Here is a 17,253-nt window from a genome sequence, read left to right on the forward strand (position 1 = left end):
CTGGAACTCACTCTGTAGACCAGGCTGGCCTCGAACTCAGAAATCCACCTGCCTCTGCCTCCCAAGTGCTGGGATTAAAGGCGTGCGCCACCACTGCCCGGCTTAGGTTAAGTTTTTAGGTTCTTTATTCTCTTTTGATAACTGGTGTGTCTTAGTTAGGGTTTTGCTGCTGTGAACAGACACAATGACCAAGACAACTCTTATAAGGACATTTAATTGGGGCTGGCTTACAGATTCAGACCATTATTATCAAGGTGGCAGCATGGCAGCATCCAGGCAGGTATGGTGCAGGAGGAGCTGAGAGTTCTACATCTTTATCTGAAGGCTGCTAGGATGAGGGTCTGAAAACCCACACCCACAGTGACACACCTACTCCAACAGGGCCACACCTTCTAATAATGCACTCCCTGGGCTGAGTATATATAAACCATCATATTTCACTCCCTGGCCCCCAAAGGCTTGTTCAAGCATATGAGTTTGTGGGGGCCATACCTAAACACAGTATAATGCAAAATACATTTAGTCCAACCTCAAAAGTCTCCATAGTCTATAGCAGTCTCAACAATGTTAAAAGTTCAAAATCTCTTCTGAGATTCATCCAATCACTTATCTGCAATCCCAAAGCAAGACAGGAAACCAGCTGGGCAAACTCTAAACTCTGCATCTCCATGTCTGATGTCAAAGTGGTCTTCAGATCTCCAATTCCTTTTTCATCTTTGTTGATTGCAACCAACTTCTTTCTCCTGGGCTAGTTCCACTCCTTGTTAGCAACTTTCCTCAGTAGATAGTCCACAGCTCTGGCATCTCAAAGATCTTGGGGTCTCAGGGCTACTTCAGAATTACAGCTTTTTGTTTCAATGTCTGGGATCAACCTATCTTCTGGGCCCCTCCAAAGGGCAGGCATCACTTCTCCATCTTTGCCTTCTGTAGCACTCTAAGCTCAGGTTGATCCACTCCATTGCCACTGCTGTTCTTGGTGATCATCCTATGGACATCTCCAATACGCTGGAGTCTTCTGCCACAACCAGGCTTCACCAATAGCCTCTCATAGGCTCTTTTCATGGTGCCAAGCCTCAACTCATTTTCATGACCCCTTCAGTCCTGGGCCATCAACTGCAACTGAGGCAGCATTTTCACCAATGGCCTTCCATGGTCTCTCACGACCCCTTCATGCTTTCAAAACCAGTACCACCTGGGTGACTTCCACATTACTAAGTACAGCTGCAGCAGGAGGTACAACCTTGGCTATCTCTGGAACATAGCTTCTTTGTCCTCTCAGAAAACACCCCCCAGAAGATTTCACCTCAGTGATGCTGATCTCTAATAAATCACCGCTAGCCAGTATCAGTTGTCCCAGTAGTCCCTTCTGTTCTGCACTCTAAAGCCAGAGCCACGTGTGTGTCCAAAGCCACCGAGTTCTGCTGCTTGCTGGGGCTGGAACATGGCCCCCTTGTCCTATTACATAATCACCAGCTTTCAGTTTTCCAACTCGTTCTTGGCCTAAGATTGGCTGTCCTGGGGCTTGCTCTGTAGACTGACTTTGAATTCAAAGATCTGATGCCTGTCTCCTAAGGGCTGGGATTAAAGGTATAGGCCACCAAGTCTGGATTTAAGTTTTTCTTCACGTAGAATTTGTGTTCTAGGCTGGCCATGACCTCAGAGATCTTCTTGCCTCCTGGGATTAAAGGCTTGCCATGCCTGGACTTAAATTTAGCTTAAACTTGGGGTGGGATCTTGCCTCAAGGTCACAACTCCCGTAATTCTCTTTAATATCCTTGAATACAGGATTCAGCTCCATTTCCCTTCCTGGTGCCCCTTTAATACATGAACCATATATGTTACATTTTTCCTTTCTCAGCCTGTTTGGCTTGTTTAAAATGTTCTTCATGAGACTTAACCAGAGAACAAAGTCCATGATGGGCGTTTCTGAGACTTCCTTTATGAATGCAATCTGAGTCTCTTCTTAGCCTCAGGCAGACTCTTCAGACAAGAGCAAACAATACTCATCTTCTTCACCAAAATACCACAAAACATAGGCCAGACATATTGAAAATCTCCACTGAAGCCTCTTGGGCCAGGTCCGTACAATTCAAATCACACTCACAAAATCTTCTACATCCCTTCTAGGATAACCCATTAAGCCCTATTTATAAGGACAACATTTAATTGGGGCTGGCTTACAGGTTCAGAGGTTCAGTCCATTGTCAAGGTGGGAGCATGGCAGCATCCAGGCAGGCATGGTGCAGGAGGAGCTTGAGAGTTCTACATCTTCATCTTAAGGCTGATAGGAAAATACTGGCTTCTAGGCAGCTATGATGAGGAGGCTTTACAGGGCCACACCTTCTAACAGTGCCACTCCCTGGGCTGAGTGTATACAAACCATCACAAGGTGGTACTTTATTTATTTTATTATTAGAGAAAGTGAAGTAAAGGCTATGGAATCTTTCCTTCATCTTAACTGACCACCCCCCAGCCCCAAAGATGTGAAAAAAAGTATCTTGTCCAATCCAGCAGGACCCAGTTATTCGTGGGTACGATGAGGGGAACCACAAACCTGCAAGAGAAATGGGGGGGGGGGGAGACCAAGGAGGATTCCTGTCAAGGTCTCTGTTTATTAGGCTGAAAAGCCAGGTTATAAGCACACAGCGAGGGGAAATAGGGAGGGGCTGAGGGGGAATTAACAAAGAACAAAGAGGCAGGCATCTGGGAACCTGAAGGCCGAATTCTGACTGCAGGCGGGAGGCACTTGGAGTCTCATCTCCGGAATGTAGGTTCCTCCTTAACAGTCCAGGTGTCAGGCTGGGCTCAGCACAGAACTCAGGTCCTTCCAAGTCTTGGGAGTCAGGAAGAGATAAGGAAGAGGGGTCTATAATTCAGCTTTTTAGGGTCTTAGGTGCCAGGAAGAGATAGGGAGGAGGAGGTGACCACTCCTTAACACAAGGGCATTTGGCTTATTAGGGTGGGAAACTGCGGAAGGATTACTTCCTTACAGTATGGTCTCCAACAGTATCTAGTAGATATTTCCATTAGTTATAATAAAGTTCTAGAAGTTTGACTCCTTCTTAAAGAGAGTCATAGAACTGAACATGGAGGGTGTTAATAGCATCAAAAGGTTTGGGTGTGTTGTGACCCAAAATGAATATTCAGAGAAACAGCGAATGAATCTGAGGCATTTGACAGTACTCCCCTGTGTTGTCTGTTACAGCTTTCACTGTGTTGTAGTCTGGTACTGTACTTTTGCTCTTGGGGTTTAGCCAATCCCAGTGTCCAATTGCTGCCTTTGCTCAGATTAGAGCTGCTGTAGTTAGGAGTCACAGTGTTTTCACTGTATATACAAAAATTTCTGCTCTTCAGAAAACAAAGACATTATTTTCCTACTGTTATTTCTTAGCTTGTAAGCATCAAATCAGTGTAGCTTTGTATTGTATTTTTGACCTTTAAAGTTGCTGTTTGAAAGGATTTATTAAAAAATGATTAAGCGAATTTTGATTTAGAATTAGGACAGAACTTCAAACATTCTGAATTGGCCCAATTCTTTGTACTGTTCTTTCTTGTGATGTTGCATTCTTTTTTCTTCTTTTAAAGATTTATTTATTTAATGTATATGAGTACACTGTCACTGTCTTCAGACACACCAGAAGAAGGCATCAGATTCTATTACAGATGGTTGTGAGCCACCATGTGGTTGCTGGGAATTGAACTCAGGACCTCTGGAAGAGCAGTGGGTGCTCTTAACCTCTGAGCCTTCTCTGCAGTCCCGATGGTGCATTCTCAGCAGCGATGATCATAGAGTCAGAAATACCTGCCACCTGTGAGAACATGGTGATGTGCTTCATCTTGTAGTCATAATCATCTCAGCTAAGATTTAATTCTTTGTGTAAAAGGGTAGTGCATTCTTTTTTATTTTTTTTCCGAGACAGAGTTTCTCTGTGTATCCCTGGCTGTCCTGGTACTCACTCTGTAGACCAGGCTGGCCTCGAACTCAGAGATCTGCCTGCCTCTGCCTCCCAAGTGCTGGGATTGAAAGCGTGCGCCACCACACCCGGCTAAGGAAGTGCATTCTTATTAGCATGAAAATTTGTTTTAATTTTTAATAATAAAATCAGAGTCTACCAAATAGTTGTTCTGAAGTAAATTTCTTTGTGACTCTTCAATAAATGTAATTTGTGTACTTAAATATTTTTTATACTCAGGGTTATGTAAAATTTCTCTTGCAAAAGTTGAGGAAGTCCTGAGACACACCTTAACGTCTCTGCTCCTTGCATCATTGTGGTTTCATAATTCACTCAGTAGCCACAGAGAAAGTACAGTCTTTTATGATTATAGCTTTGTGTCAGGAAAGGATATAAAGGACCAGCCAGAGGAGGTCCTCAGAGTAAGGTTGTGAGGGCATCCTCCTGTGGAGTCAGGTCAGATGACTCCTGGCACAGCCATACACTAGTATACAGAGTGCTGTCAGTCAGCAGCGCTCACATGACCCTGTGTGTCCACAGACTACTGATGGTTCATGTGTCATCTTGATTGGTTGAGTAATTGGTATCTCCTTTCCCTAGATGTCTGCCTGCTGTCTGGGGCTCAAAACTGCAGTCTCCAATCCCTCCGTTGGTCGCTCTGTATGGCCAGCCCCCTTTCCCAATCATATTATTACTGTTAATTATCTGGGCACTCACCTTGACTCTGAGACAGTCTCATCCTTGGAAGTTTCAAGATATAGAGGAACTTTCTGAGGATCTATATAAAGGCCGCTAGCTTTAGTGTGCCATCGATAATTCTGCTTCTCCAGGGTAGCTGAGAACTCGACCATGACTTGCACCGTGGTCATTGGTGCTTGAGTGCCTGGTGCCTTTGGCACAGGTCTATTTGCTGGAATAGCAGGTCAGTAGCTGACACAATTGGTGGGGTTTAGGTGTTTTGAGGTCTACAGCGTACAGAGAGGGTTGGTAAGATCTGGGGTGGCTTTTCAGAGTCAGCTGCACTGTGTTGTGTCTTCCTGGGGAAAGGGGTGCTATATTTCAGAAGGAAGGTAAAAAATAAAAAAAAATCCGAGTGTAGCTGTTCCTGGATTTGTGTCACTGTCTGGATTTGTGGTCATTGATAAAATTTGGTATCTGTGGGTTTAGACCAAGGGATAATTTTGCTGAAATTGTTAAGAGTGTTTTGGGGTTTGAAGAACTTAGATACTACTTAAAAGTTTATGACAGCCAAGTTTTTCAACAACTTGAAGTACTTTAGTCATGCAAGTGGTCTATCATGGGGTACTCCATCCGTTGATTGTTCACATTAACTTTGATGTACAGAGGCCTTTATTTAGGCTTAGATAGTGTATGTTAGAACAGTTTTACTTGGGATTTCTAGTAAGTGTTATTTTATTCCCAAGAAGGTTCTGAATTGCAATTCTCAGAGGTACAGACTCTAAAGCTATTGACCCACTGACCCTTTTTGCTCTTGACTTCTGTTCTTCAAAGTGGGCTCTCACCAGCCTGGCACCTGGACTTAGGTGACTTTGTCTCAGAGTAACTGTCCGTTTATGGTGGGAGGTTTCAAGAATGCTGGGAAAACTGAAATGAGCAGGCAAATATCTGTATATGGCTCTCTCCAGATTCTGCTTGGCACATGCTATAATGTGCATTTGGAGGTCAGAGGAGAGGTTTGGAGTTGCTTCTCTCCTTCCAGTCTTATTTTGATTCTGGTTCAGCCTGCTGGACTTGCGCAGCACGTGCCTGTACCCACTGAACCATTTGGCAGGCTCTGTTCTGTTAGTTTTGTTTTTTAATATTGTATTAGGAATAATGGAATTGAGATGTTGTTCACGTGATAGAGTGCACACATAGCATGCATGAAGCCCTGGCCTCCTTCACAAACACTTCATGCCGAGTTGTGAGTCTAGGTTGTCATCTTTGTTTTTAACCCATAGGCTGTGCTTTATTGAGTTTGATGATTTGTTCGAATAGCTTGGGCCTCAGGAAAGGTGTGTATTTGCTATATTTTTGGTTTATTACAAAGGCCCTCTGGGATACCTACCATTGTTCTCACCTACATGGAAACTGAAGAGAGTTGAGTTTTAGTGAGCCCTCCTTACCTGGCAGGATTGGGTGGGTGCACTGTTGGCTGTTGGTGGCTGAGTTTGCAGCCCTTTTTCCCTCTCTGGAAGTTTGGGTTACAGCTTGAAAGTTCTAAGCTTCTCATTTGGCAGTTACCATTGACATGTGGTGTTTTTGGTTGTTAGTACTCCTGTGTACATATTATTCATGAGAGAGAGGACCTGGTGTTAAGATTTTGCTTCAGCAGTGACCAAATCTCTTCTTAAAAACAGTGTTGGTGATAGCAGTTGGCAGAGTCTTTTCATGTCCCTTCTCCACACATGGTTATTCCTGCTTGTTACTTTAGACTCAGGTTGTCCTGATACTTGAGCACCTCCTGCCTTACCTTCTTGTGAGCGCTCAGATAATAGGTGGCCCAAACCATCAGGCCTGATGTCTGAGAAATTGAAATGCCCATTTCTTAACCTCTTTGGTACAATATCTGCCATTGGTTTAGGTGTGCCTGCCCCACTCACACAGCTCTCAGGCTTGCCTGGAGGGCTTTTTCCTGCCTCTGCACTTTCAGTGCCAGGTCACAGGCATGCTCTACCATGCCTGCTTATGTGCGTGTTTGTTTATGGTAGAGCATTTATTTCAGTGAGGTCCTATGACCTTGATCAGGGTATTGTATTTTGCTGGCCTTTTCAGTTTCCAGTTGATGCTTCCGTGATGATGCAGCCGTGGCTTCTGCAGCATGCTGTGTGGACGGCATGAAAGAGCCCACGGAAAGCACAACACTGAGTCGGGTTTGCTATGCTGTGTCCACTCAGTACAGTGCATTTTTATGCCAATTCAGCATCTTATAAATGATCTTTGGGATAATTATTGAAGGATAATCTTGTTTGGAAATTAACCTCCTGAGAAATATATTAAAGATCAGTAACCATCGTGGGTGGGTAATTAGCTTTAATTAACAAAGATGGACTTCCAGAAGAGATAGAATCTCCCCCAACTCTGTATTACTATGAAAAGTTTTGTGCGTTGGTGAATATTTTCTGTAGTCACTGTATCTTGTGCATGTTTTGAGTCTCCAATCATTTGACCCTAGCTTGTAGAGTCAAGAGTCAGCTGTGAGTACTTAACTATGATTTCCTGAGTGTGCTCTCACCGTAGCCAGGGTCCTGGTTGCGTGTGTAGGGAGAGAGAGAAAGTAGGTAACCTAAGAACCTTTCTGTTGTCTGTTCTCCATTTCTTACCTTACTTTTGTTGTTGTTGTTAAATGTATATGTGGGTGTATTGCTTTCCTATATGCATTTCCACCATAGCTGGAGGAGACTTAAAAGGGTGTCAGATACATTGGAACTGGAGTTACAGATGGCCGTGAGCTATATGTGATGTGGATGCTATGAATTTAACCCAGGAAGATCAGGCTGTGCTCTTGATCACCGATCCACCTCTCCAGCAGCCTGATCCTTTTTAGCAACATGGCAGTAAGCTACACTTGGTGACTTTCCTGGAGCACTGGGGTAGGGAGACCAGTATAGCATCTGCTATCCTAGAAACGACTGCATTTGTTTAATTTTTTTTTTTTTTACTAAACTAACCACATAATAAGATAACTTAAAGATGATCTGTGTCTCTAGAAAACGTGAATGAATTAAATTAGTTCAGTCAAAAGACAGTTCTACTTTCAGAATGCTGTTATTTGACTTTTCAAAGCACTCTGTGACATCTATTGAGACATGAACAGGGCTCAGCAACTCCACTCAGTGTCTTGGCGAGGGGACTGCATTTCCTGATGGTTTTAAACAGGAGTTGGGATGAGCCTAGACTGATGGTTCCTCAGGAAGGTAGAAGGAATGTTGCATTGTGGCTGGCCTATGAAAGACTTACCTGAATGCCATGTATCAATGTGGAAACAGAATTTTTATGGATTGGGAACAAAAAAAATCATAAGGCAAGACATTTTCAAGTATATTGGTGGAAATATCAGGTAGGCAAGCTACAGCAAAGATGGTAATGTTACAAGTTTCAGGTACTTTATGAAGACTTTCTGTATGTATATTCCAAAAGGTTTTACCTGATAGTCGTGAGGAAGCTAGGTCAGACACTTAGGTGGACTGTGAGTGGTCTGTAAAGGGACTAAAGGAAGTCAAGATGGAACTTGGCATTTTGGCTCTTTCCACAATCACGAAATTGTAATTAGTCAGCAGTAGGTGTGGCTTTTTTTCTAGGAACTTTACTGCACATTATTTAGCTCCAAAAGTCCCCTTGTAGAGCTGGGGAGACGGCTGAGCTGTAAAAGGTCCTTGCCATGTAAAGCTGACATAGCATGCGTATCTCGTCCAGCAGTCCCCTAGGAAGATGGGGATGGGAGGATCCCCAGCAGCTCATGGGGTCAGGCACCGCTAAAGAAGACAGACAGGGCAGGGTGAAGGAAGACTGATGGACACTCCAGGCTGCCCTCAGATTTCTGCACCCCTGTTCTGCATGCTCGTAAACAATGTGTATACACACATGACAACAGAAAACAGAAGACCCATGTTTCAAGTCCTCAGTTTCTCTTAAAGGTTTGTTAAATTCAACTTCAAATAGCAACAGAAAATGTTGCCATGATAGTTGAAACCTAGTGAGAAGGACACACACACTTCAGAAAACCTTGGGAGGCAGAGGCTGGTTATACAGTAAGATCCTGTCAAACAAAAAAAGATTTGCTTTTATTTTATGTGTAGTGGGTGCTTTCCTTCCTGTGTGTGTACCATGTGTCTACCTGGTCCCAAGGTCAGAGGAGAGTGTCAGACCTCTTGGAATTAATTGTAGCTTCTGCATTGTAGCCTCTGAGTTGGTGCTGGAACTTAAGCCTGGCTCTTTTGCTATTTTCCAGCCCCAGGAGTTGGCCTTTAAAGTTGTGATACACTGCATCATGTTTATTATATGCTGAGGATGCTCTAGTGATGAAATTCACTAGAGGAAGGTTAGGATTGGCTGAACCAATGACAGGGCTGAGCCTGGGAGGCTCAGGACAGTGCCTCAGTGGGAAGTCCTTTGTAGTGCACAGCAAGCCTGTGTGCTGGGTTCTGGCTAGTAGTGCTGAATGCTGCTCAGGTTACATGCGAGAGAGTTGAACATGACAGAAGAGTTTGCATGTCTTGCCTTCAAGTTTAGTGCTTTATCTGTAAGCACAGCAGAAGGGGAGCTGGGCCACGGGCAGGAAGGCTGGGGGAAACTAAATACAGCAGGGAGGACCAAGTGGGTTGTGATGTCCTTGTAATCTCAGCTAGAGACTGAATAAAGCCATGGAGTGGTGGTGATACACAGAACTCGGAAATTGTTTCTTTAGCAGTAACATACAAGCCTGACCACAGGAGCAGCAGCACCAGGACGCTATGGCAGTTGGAAAAATGTCTGCTTGGGAAAGATATATGGAAAAGGGTTACTACCTGAGCTTCAAAGTTTCTGGAACCAAATTTGATGTAAATGGTACTGCTTTTGTGAAACAATTTAGCATCTACGTGGGTGGGATCGTTTTTCCTGGAATTTTTTTTCTCTTGGATTTAATGGATCTTTATGAGAGGTTCGGGGCAGAAAGGGGAAAACAAGGTCATGTTGTCTTTTTTCCAAGTCCTAGTCTGCCAGATGCATCTCCCCTCCCTGAGTGACCTGTACCCTGATCACCTCTCCTGTGATCCTGCAGCTACCCTGGGCCCTAGCAGCAAGGTGGTTTATTTAGGACAGGGCTCTCTAGTCTCTGCACAGGCTCTTCTCCCTACGGGGTCTGACCTGTCCCGACATCCCCTTCTCACTGTGAGGCGTTGCCTTTGCGTTGTCATTGCTCCAGGGATCAGTGCCTTTAGTTGAGAATTAGGCTTACATTTCCATTTACATTTAGAGGCTCACTAGGCATTTTGCTGTCTTGATGCTCATTTTACAGAGTGCTTGGGATTCCATGTGTTTTTGCTGAACTTGTAAAGGAGACACCTGGATGGTGGATTAACACGAACCTGTGGGCAGCCTCATAGCTGAGAACATTGGATTTTCACCCTAGTCCAGCAGCTCTGCTGCTCACATAGATACAGATGAATGAAGACCCCATTCGGGAAGACACCTGGCCAGCGGTCCAGAGCTGATGCAGGTAAGCACTGGAGTGCTGTGTGTGTCAGTGTGCTGTACCTTTTAGAACAGTGGTTTCACCTGGGCCGTGTGGACCCTTCTCCGTGATTTATACCTTGCTGCATGTGAAACAAGAGCTTTGATGTCTTGAAAAAGAGAACCCTTATGCCAAATATTGTTTTCTGTATAACCAAATAAGTGCTAAACAAGTAAATTTCAAGTAGCAGAATATAGTGGAATCAAGGCTTTATTTTTGCGAGAAGAAGGCAAGCAGTTAGCTTGTTGGATTTAGTGAGATTTAGGCGATTGGGTGGCTGTAGGGCAGAAGGAGGATCTTACTCAGTTTTGTATACTTATTTAAAGCGGCTGTATTGCCTTGGATCTGAAATTGACCTCATTGAGCCTGTAATTCCAGTGCTCTGAAATGGAGTCAGGAAGACCAGGAATTCTAGGCCGTCCTTTATTACACAGCAAGTTCCAGGCCATCCTGGACTATATGAAGTTTTGTCTCAGAAACAACAAAAGCCAAGCCTGCCTGTACACCTCCTCTACAACAGTAATCCACTCTGTTTTTTGTTTGTTTGTTTGTTTGTTTTGTTTTTGTGGCACATGACTAAAAACAGGAATAAAAGGGTAGATTTTTGAGACAGCGTTCTTTTCCTTGGCTGTCTTGGAACTCACTCTGTAAACCAGGCTGGCCTTGAACTCTGCCTTTCCAGCGCTGGGATTATTAAAGTCATGCCACCACCACTTGGTTTAAAAGTGTAGGTTTTTTTTTTTTTTTTTATATTTTTTATTAAGTATTTTCCTCAATTACATTTCCAATGCTATCCCAAAAGTCCCCCATCCCCCCCCCCAAAAGTGTAGGTTTTTAAAACCTTCTTTCCCCAAACAAGCAGAGACCATGTGGAATGTTTTATAAAATTAGCAAATGAACCAGGTACCCTGCTTTCCTTTTCCTTCCTCCCTCCCTTTTGGCCACAGAATCTTGAACATGTTGATCCTCCCGCCTTGGGATCACAGATGTGTTGCACATACTGTGCTGACAAATAATACTCTTCAGTACTTACTTGTGGCATTTGAACATTGGAAAAAGTCTGTGATAAGGTTTAAGTGAAGTTGCTAGTGTTTCAGAACTTGTTGCCCAGGCTGGCCTATGTATGTCCTTGGTTCTCTTGCCCATGGGCACCACAGTCAGCACACAGAGTATTTCTAATTTAAAGAAGTCCAGCTTTTGTAGATAAGAGTCTCACCCTAGGGAGCCTCAGACCTACCCTTTGCTGGCCTTGAATGTAGATATGTTCCTCCTGCTCCCCACTTCTGGGATTGTATGTGTGCAGCCACGTCTGGCTTTTTTCTTTGTTTATAATGATTTTGTTTTGTTTCCTCCTACCGGTAGGTCTGGTTTTTTTTTTTTTTGTTTGTTTGTTTTTTGTTTTTTGTATTTTTTTGTTTTTTGTTTTTTATTGTGTGTGTGTGTCGTTCTATCCATTAGCTCATTTGCTGGTTCTGTGATTAGCTCAACCTTTTGTCAAACCTATACTTTAGAGTGCCCTGCCTTAGGGCACAGGACAGCTTGGTCAGATTATCAGCCTTTCCAGACAGAACTAAAGTGTGGGCCCCTTTCAGAGTGTGCCTCAATCCCACTGGCTGACTGGGCTCTACTAACTCCAGCAGCATCAGTTGAAGTTTTCTATACAGCTTCCTGTGCAGGCTCTGACTATCTAGGTTGCCATCCTTTCCTCTCTTGTCTTGTGACTTTATATTCTCTGATCAATCTTAGAAGCATGGTTGAGATTTTTTAGTGTTTTACTTGTGATAAAGACAGAGGAGCAGGAACAACTTAAACTGTACAAGTTGGGCCAGAAACTGGAAATTTGTCTTGGTTATGGTGTAGTTTCTCGGAGCTCTGGACTTCGTGCATGGCCTCTGGCTCATCAGTCCTTTGACTGCACTCTTGTTCTCAGGTTACCGCAGGAAGCCACGCTGCTTGTCTGCAGTGCCCCATCTCACTGTGCATAACGATTAGATGGTTATTTTGGCATAGTGCTTACCGTTTCTTACTCAGTGAACTAGGTTCTTAGTAAAAAGTCAGCACTGGGACTTGGTCTGTAGTGCACCCTGAAGTGCTTTGCCTCGAGGGACAGAGACAGTGAGCGGCCTGGCATTCAAGGTGCCCGTTTCCTGAAGCCAGCATGCTGTGTGCCCAAAGTAGGATGGTGGGTGTGTGTGGGATGAGGATTAGGATACTATGGGATGGGAGAGAGGGTGGACACACCTGGTACATACAGTATATACAGTTCTAGCATGCCTCGAGTGTTTCCTTTCTCTGCAGCTTGTCAGAGAACACTTGAGGTATGGTTTCTTCACTCCTGGCCTACCCTGTGGCTGCCACACACTTAACTATCCTTTTCCTCTTACCCTCTGCTCTTCCCTCAGTTGATCCAGGTACCAGCGTGCCATCTCTGTCTCTTGATTGAAAGCTGTAATGGCTGCATAGTAGTACCTTTAGTATTGAAGTTGTATACGTACCACCACTTCATGTAAGGCCAGGGAGAAGGGAGCTTGCAAATAGTGAAGAAAGGAGCCTTCCTGTCTCAGCCCTCCTGCTTCTGGCCCGTGTTAAAGCCATCTTCATACTTGGCCATTTAATGTAGACACCTGATGAATAAAAGCGCTGCTTGTTTTACAGTGTCTAAGCCCTGATACTTGTTTGTTTTTTTTTTTTTTTTTAATTTTTTCCCATTCTCATTGTGACTGTGTCTTACACTATGAGTTCAGGACCTGGTTTAACTGCTCAGAGAACCTTTTCCGTAATTATGCCCTAATAATGCTGACCTGGGTAAGCAAATATATTTTGTATGATTTCAGGATATTTTAAGGATATTGTTAGATTCATGGTGTGAGTCAGTATATAGCCAGTACATCTAGGTGAGTGTTAACATGGGGTCCAAAGGAAATGCATATGACATGACTTTCAAGCTGTCTCTAGTGGTTCTCAGGTGTCTGACCCTTCTGGTTTTCTGCCCTCCAGTTCACACCATGAACACCAAGAGAGTTTATGTAACTAAATATACATGGTGCAGATGTGGTTTTTCCCCCCCATTTTTGGGGGTGGGGTGGGGGGCTCAGGGCTCTGTAATTAGGCTTGTGTGTACTTAGGGTTCTTGTGACTTTTTGATTAATTAACCATACGATTTTGCAGTATCTTTTGTGATCCATGGAGACATTTGTCCTGAATTTAAGTCTGTCTCAGACCTGGTGGAGCTGGACTTGTTTGTGTGCAGTGCTGCTGTTGTGGCTGGAAGATACTTTCCTGTCAGTGGGTGGATTGAGGGTGGAATTGCTTGCTGTCTGGTTTAAGTTCCGCTTGACAGCAAGTCTTCAATTCCCTGTATCTGATGCATTTAGAAGTACTTTTTGTTTGTTTTGCTCTTGTGAAGATACTATCAGTGTTCAGAAGTTAGTTTAGGGGTCCTGTGCACAGCTACCTCCCTGCTTGTTTGGCAGCCTGGGCTTATGAGTTTCCCCAAAAGTCTACTTTGGCCGTTGCTTTCCCTGCTCCTCCTTTCTTTATGGCAGTCTGGGTTCCCTTGGGTTAGGCCTGTGGGTGTTGCTCTCTGGGTTCCTAGGTAGGTCTGGTTTCAGTCTCACTTATGTATGTATACATGCATTGCATGTATGTTTGGAGAGTTTGTGTTGCTGTGTTGAACGCTGACCTTACTGATCTACATAGTCTACTTAATAATCACGGTGCAAGTGGCTTACTCTTTACTGGTTTGACTTGTTTTCATGATATTTCCAGATTTTAGGGATTATTTGGGTGCAATTATCTTTTAATGTCCTTGCATGCAAAACATTTGTTTTGATTGTAACCTACTTGGATTATAACCCCCTTTTGAATGTTAGGATGACTGGCATGTGGCACCAAGCAAGGTCCCCCACCATGTGTGGTGTGTTTTTATGTGTGTGTGTTTGAAGGTCAAACCAAGGATTTTGTATATTCTAGCAAATGCTTGAGCAGTAAGTTAGACACCTAGCCTTTCTTGTCTAATAGTTTTTAAGAAAGGAAGTTGGACATTTTAAAGGACACTGAAGTTTGTCAAGCAGGTGCTGAGGGTGAATTTGGTACTGTTTTCTATAGGCTGGTGTGAAGGGTGGATTTTACTCTCTTTGATGTAAGCTGTTGAGGACTTCTTGAGGAGTCTTGTGTTTTGATTCTGTTTTGTTTCTGATTACTCCACATGTCTAAGAAGTGACTAGATGGACTTTGAACAGTGTTTTGGATTTGTGATTTCTCAGAATTTATTCATGTTCAGATTCCTGTTTAGCCAGAGTATGGACCCCTGCTGGACCCCACACCACTAAGTTTGGGAGTTCTCTTCTGAGTATCTCTCCTTATATACACTATACTGCTACATGCTAATAACAGACAGTCCTCCTTAACTCCAGTGTGGCACTCTGCTTGGCAAGGTCATGCCCACTTCAAATACCATAATCCAAAAGGGCTTTCAGAGATGGATTCACCACCTCGTTTGTTGGTCTGCTGTCAGCTCCTGTAGGCCTTTGCTGCCTGGTGTCTCAAGCCAGATGGTTCTTAGGTTTCCTAGATTACGAGAGGGAGGACGAGTTGTGTCCTGTACCGTTTATTGTTGGATGGTCAGGAGTGAACATTAATTTTACACATGCAGCTGGTGAAGAATCACTGGTCATTTTGTCTGCTCAAAGTATCTCCTTTTCAGAAGTCAGTAAACATGTGGCTCTAACATGTTGGTTGTTAATGATCAATTTCAAGCTTTATGAAGTAGGATTTTGTTTTTAACCCATTATTTGCTGACTATAACTCAACTCTCTTGTAGGCCATGCTGGAGTATCTGCAAACATGATGAAGAAGAGGACATCTCACAAGTAAGCAATGCTTAAGCCTGTTTTTAGATAACTTGCACCAGGACTACCTCTTAAGCCAGGGCTTTTATCTTTATCTTATCTCCACTTAAAGCCTTGTAACTGTTCGTGGTCACCTCCACCTCCCACCCCCTCCATTCTCTTTCTTTCCCTGGTCTGGATTGTGTGCTAAGTGTGTACTTAAGCTCTTAAAAGTCTTTGGCCGTGGCCATCCTCTGTCTTAATGGGAAACCACAGTGGGGGAAAGCACATGCAAAATCTAAACCTCCAGGTCTTGATCTGCTGTCAGCCAAGGAGCTGAACAGAAGTATCTGATGCTAGGGTATACCTAGCTAGCTGCTGTGTTCTGCCTTATACCTGTGATTTATGATTTAGTATTTATATTTATATGTAATATAATTTAAATCCATTTAAAATAGAATTAAACATCTTTTTTCTAAAACATAGCCTCACTGTGTAGTCTGAGGTGACCTAAAACTTGTAATTTTGACTCAATCTCTGACCTGCTGGGATCACGTGTGTCACCAGGCCTGGCATTTGTCGTCTATTTAAAATGACAAGTGTACCCCAGTCCTGTAGTTGCTATGCTGTAGTGACTGCATTCCTGCATCATGGATATACCACTCAACACTGACTTGAATTTAAGGAATGTGAGTTACCGTTGAAGGCCCGCCCCGCTCTGATACTGTAAGCAGTCTGTATAGTTACAGACTTTATGCCTCAGTGCAGCTGAGAGAATAGGTTTCTTGGTCATGGCTTTGTAAAACAGGAATGCCTTCGGTAATGGTTGATGCTGTAACCAGACTTGTCTCACATTCAGATGAGTATATAATGTAAATGTAATACTCACCTAAAGATATGACCTAGAAAACAAGAGATTGAAAATTAGGTAAGTGTACCTTCCCCTGAGACTGGATAAACTTGACCTTTTCTTACTGTCTTCCTGGTTTTGCTGTATCCCGTGATGTGATCATTTATGTGGTGGCTCTACTCACTGGCATGGTGCAAATGGTCAGCCAACTCTTGCCTCAAATGGCAGGCATGTAACCCACAAACACTATGCAGTGGGTAGGAAACAGTGAAATACCACCTTAGTAAGGTCAAGGCAGTTCACTCAGATGAGACTTTTCCTCCTAAAAGCAGTTAAGAATGTTAAGGTATAGTGTGTTAGCACCCCATCCCTTTGGAAAAACCTATTTCCAAGTAATTACTGTTGGTTACAATTTCATTGGGTTAAGAGGTTAGACATTTGTTTGATCCCACAGTATTGTGCATGCATTTTGTACAAGGGAGTTGTAGTTCCCTTTCCTAAGTAAACTGAGCATTCGTTATCTCCTGAGTTTGACTCCTTCAGGCACAGGAAATAAACACCCACTTCTCAATGCTGTTAGTATAATTGATCCGAAGTATATGCTATGCATGTATAAAATTGTCAAAGATAAAGTCGGGCAGTGGTGGCGGACGCTTTTAATCCCAGCACTTGGGAGGCAGAGGCAGGCGGATTTCTGAGTTCCAGGCCAGCCTGGTCTACAAAGTGAGTTCCAGGACAACCAGGGATACAAAGAGAAACCCTGTCTCAAAACCAAAAAAAAAAAAAATTGTCAAAGATAAATTAAAATCAAACACTTGAGGGTTCACAGGCACCCAGCGAAGAGTTCATGTGTGTTTCACATTTGGGGAACTCCATCTGCTCTCTCATAGGCTTATTTAAGACCAGGAGCTTGAGAGTATTGCTGTGCCCCAGAAAGTGAAATGAAAGTCGTTCTCACTGGAGATTTGAAGGTGGACAGAGGCTGAGAAATAGCAAACGTTCCTTTGCTGGGTGCTGATTATAAATGTCTTGATCGCAGTGAGAGGACACTGTGCTTTGCAGATCTTTCCTGTTGTGGGGTGTTGACCGGATCACTGAGTGTTTAGCTTTTCAGCATAGGTTTCTTTCTACATTTATTTTTAAAAAATTATTTATTTATTTATTTATTATATGTAAGTACACTGTAGCTGTCTTCAGACACTCTAAAAGAGGGCGTCAGATTTCATTACGGGTGGTTGAGCCAACATGTGGTTGCTGGGATTTGAACTCAGGACCTTTGGGAGAGCAGTTGGCACTCTTAACCGCTGAGCCATCTCTGTGTAGCCTTGGCTGTCCTGGAACTCACTCTGTAGACCAGGCTGGCCTCGAACTCAGAAATCCGCCTGCCTCTGCCTCCCGAGTGCTGGG

The 17,253-nt window shown here is 43.6% G+C and overlaps 1 protein-coding gene across 2 annotated transcripts in view; it reads left to right on the forward strand.

Moving 5' to 3' along the window:
• Positions 1–17,253, forward strand: part of Spin1 (spindlin 1) — a 48,941-nt gene that overhangs the window by 11,207 nt on the left and 20,481 nt on the right. For both annotated transcript variants that reach the window (XM_021180282.2, XM_029468349.1), the window contains exons 2-3: positions 9,952–10,152; positions 14,990–15,038. In XM_021180282.2, the coding sequence (XP_021035941.1) occupies positions 10,101–10,152; positions 14,990–15,038 (101 nt within the window). In that variant the 5' untranslated portion in view covers positions 9,952–10,100. The remainder of the gene's footprint in view (positions 1–9,951; positions 10,153–14,989; positions 15,039–17,253) is intronic.

The sequence above is a fragment of the Mus caroli genome, chromosome 13 (genome assembly GCF_900094665.2).
Source record: "Mus caroli chromosome 13, CAROLI_EIJ_v1.1, whole genome shotgun sequence".
Lineage (NCBI taxonomy): Eukaryota > Metazoa > Chordata > Mammalia > Rodentia > Muridae > Mus > Mus caroli.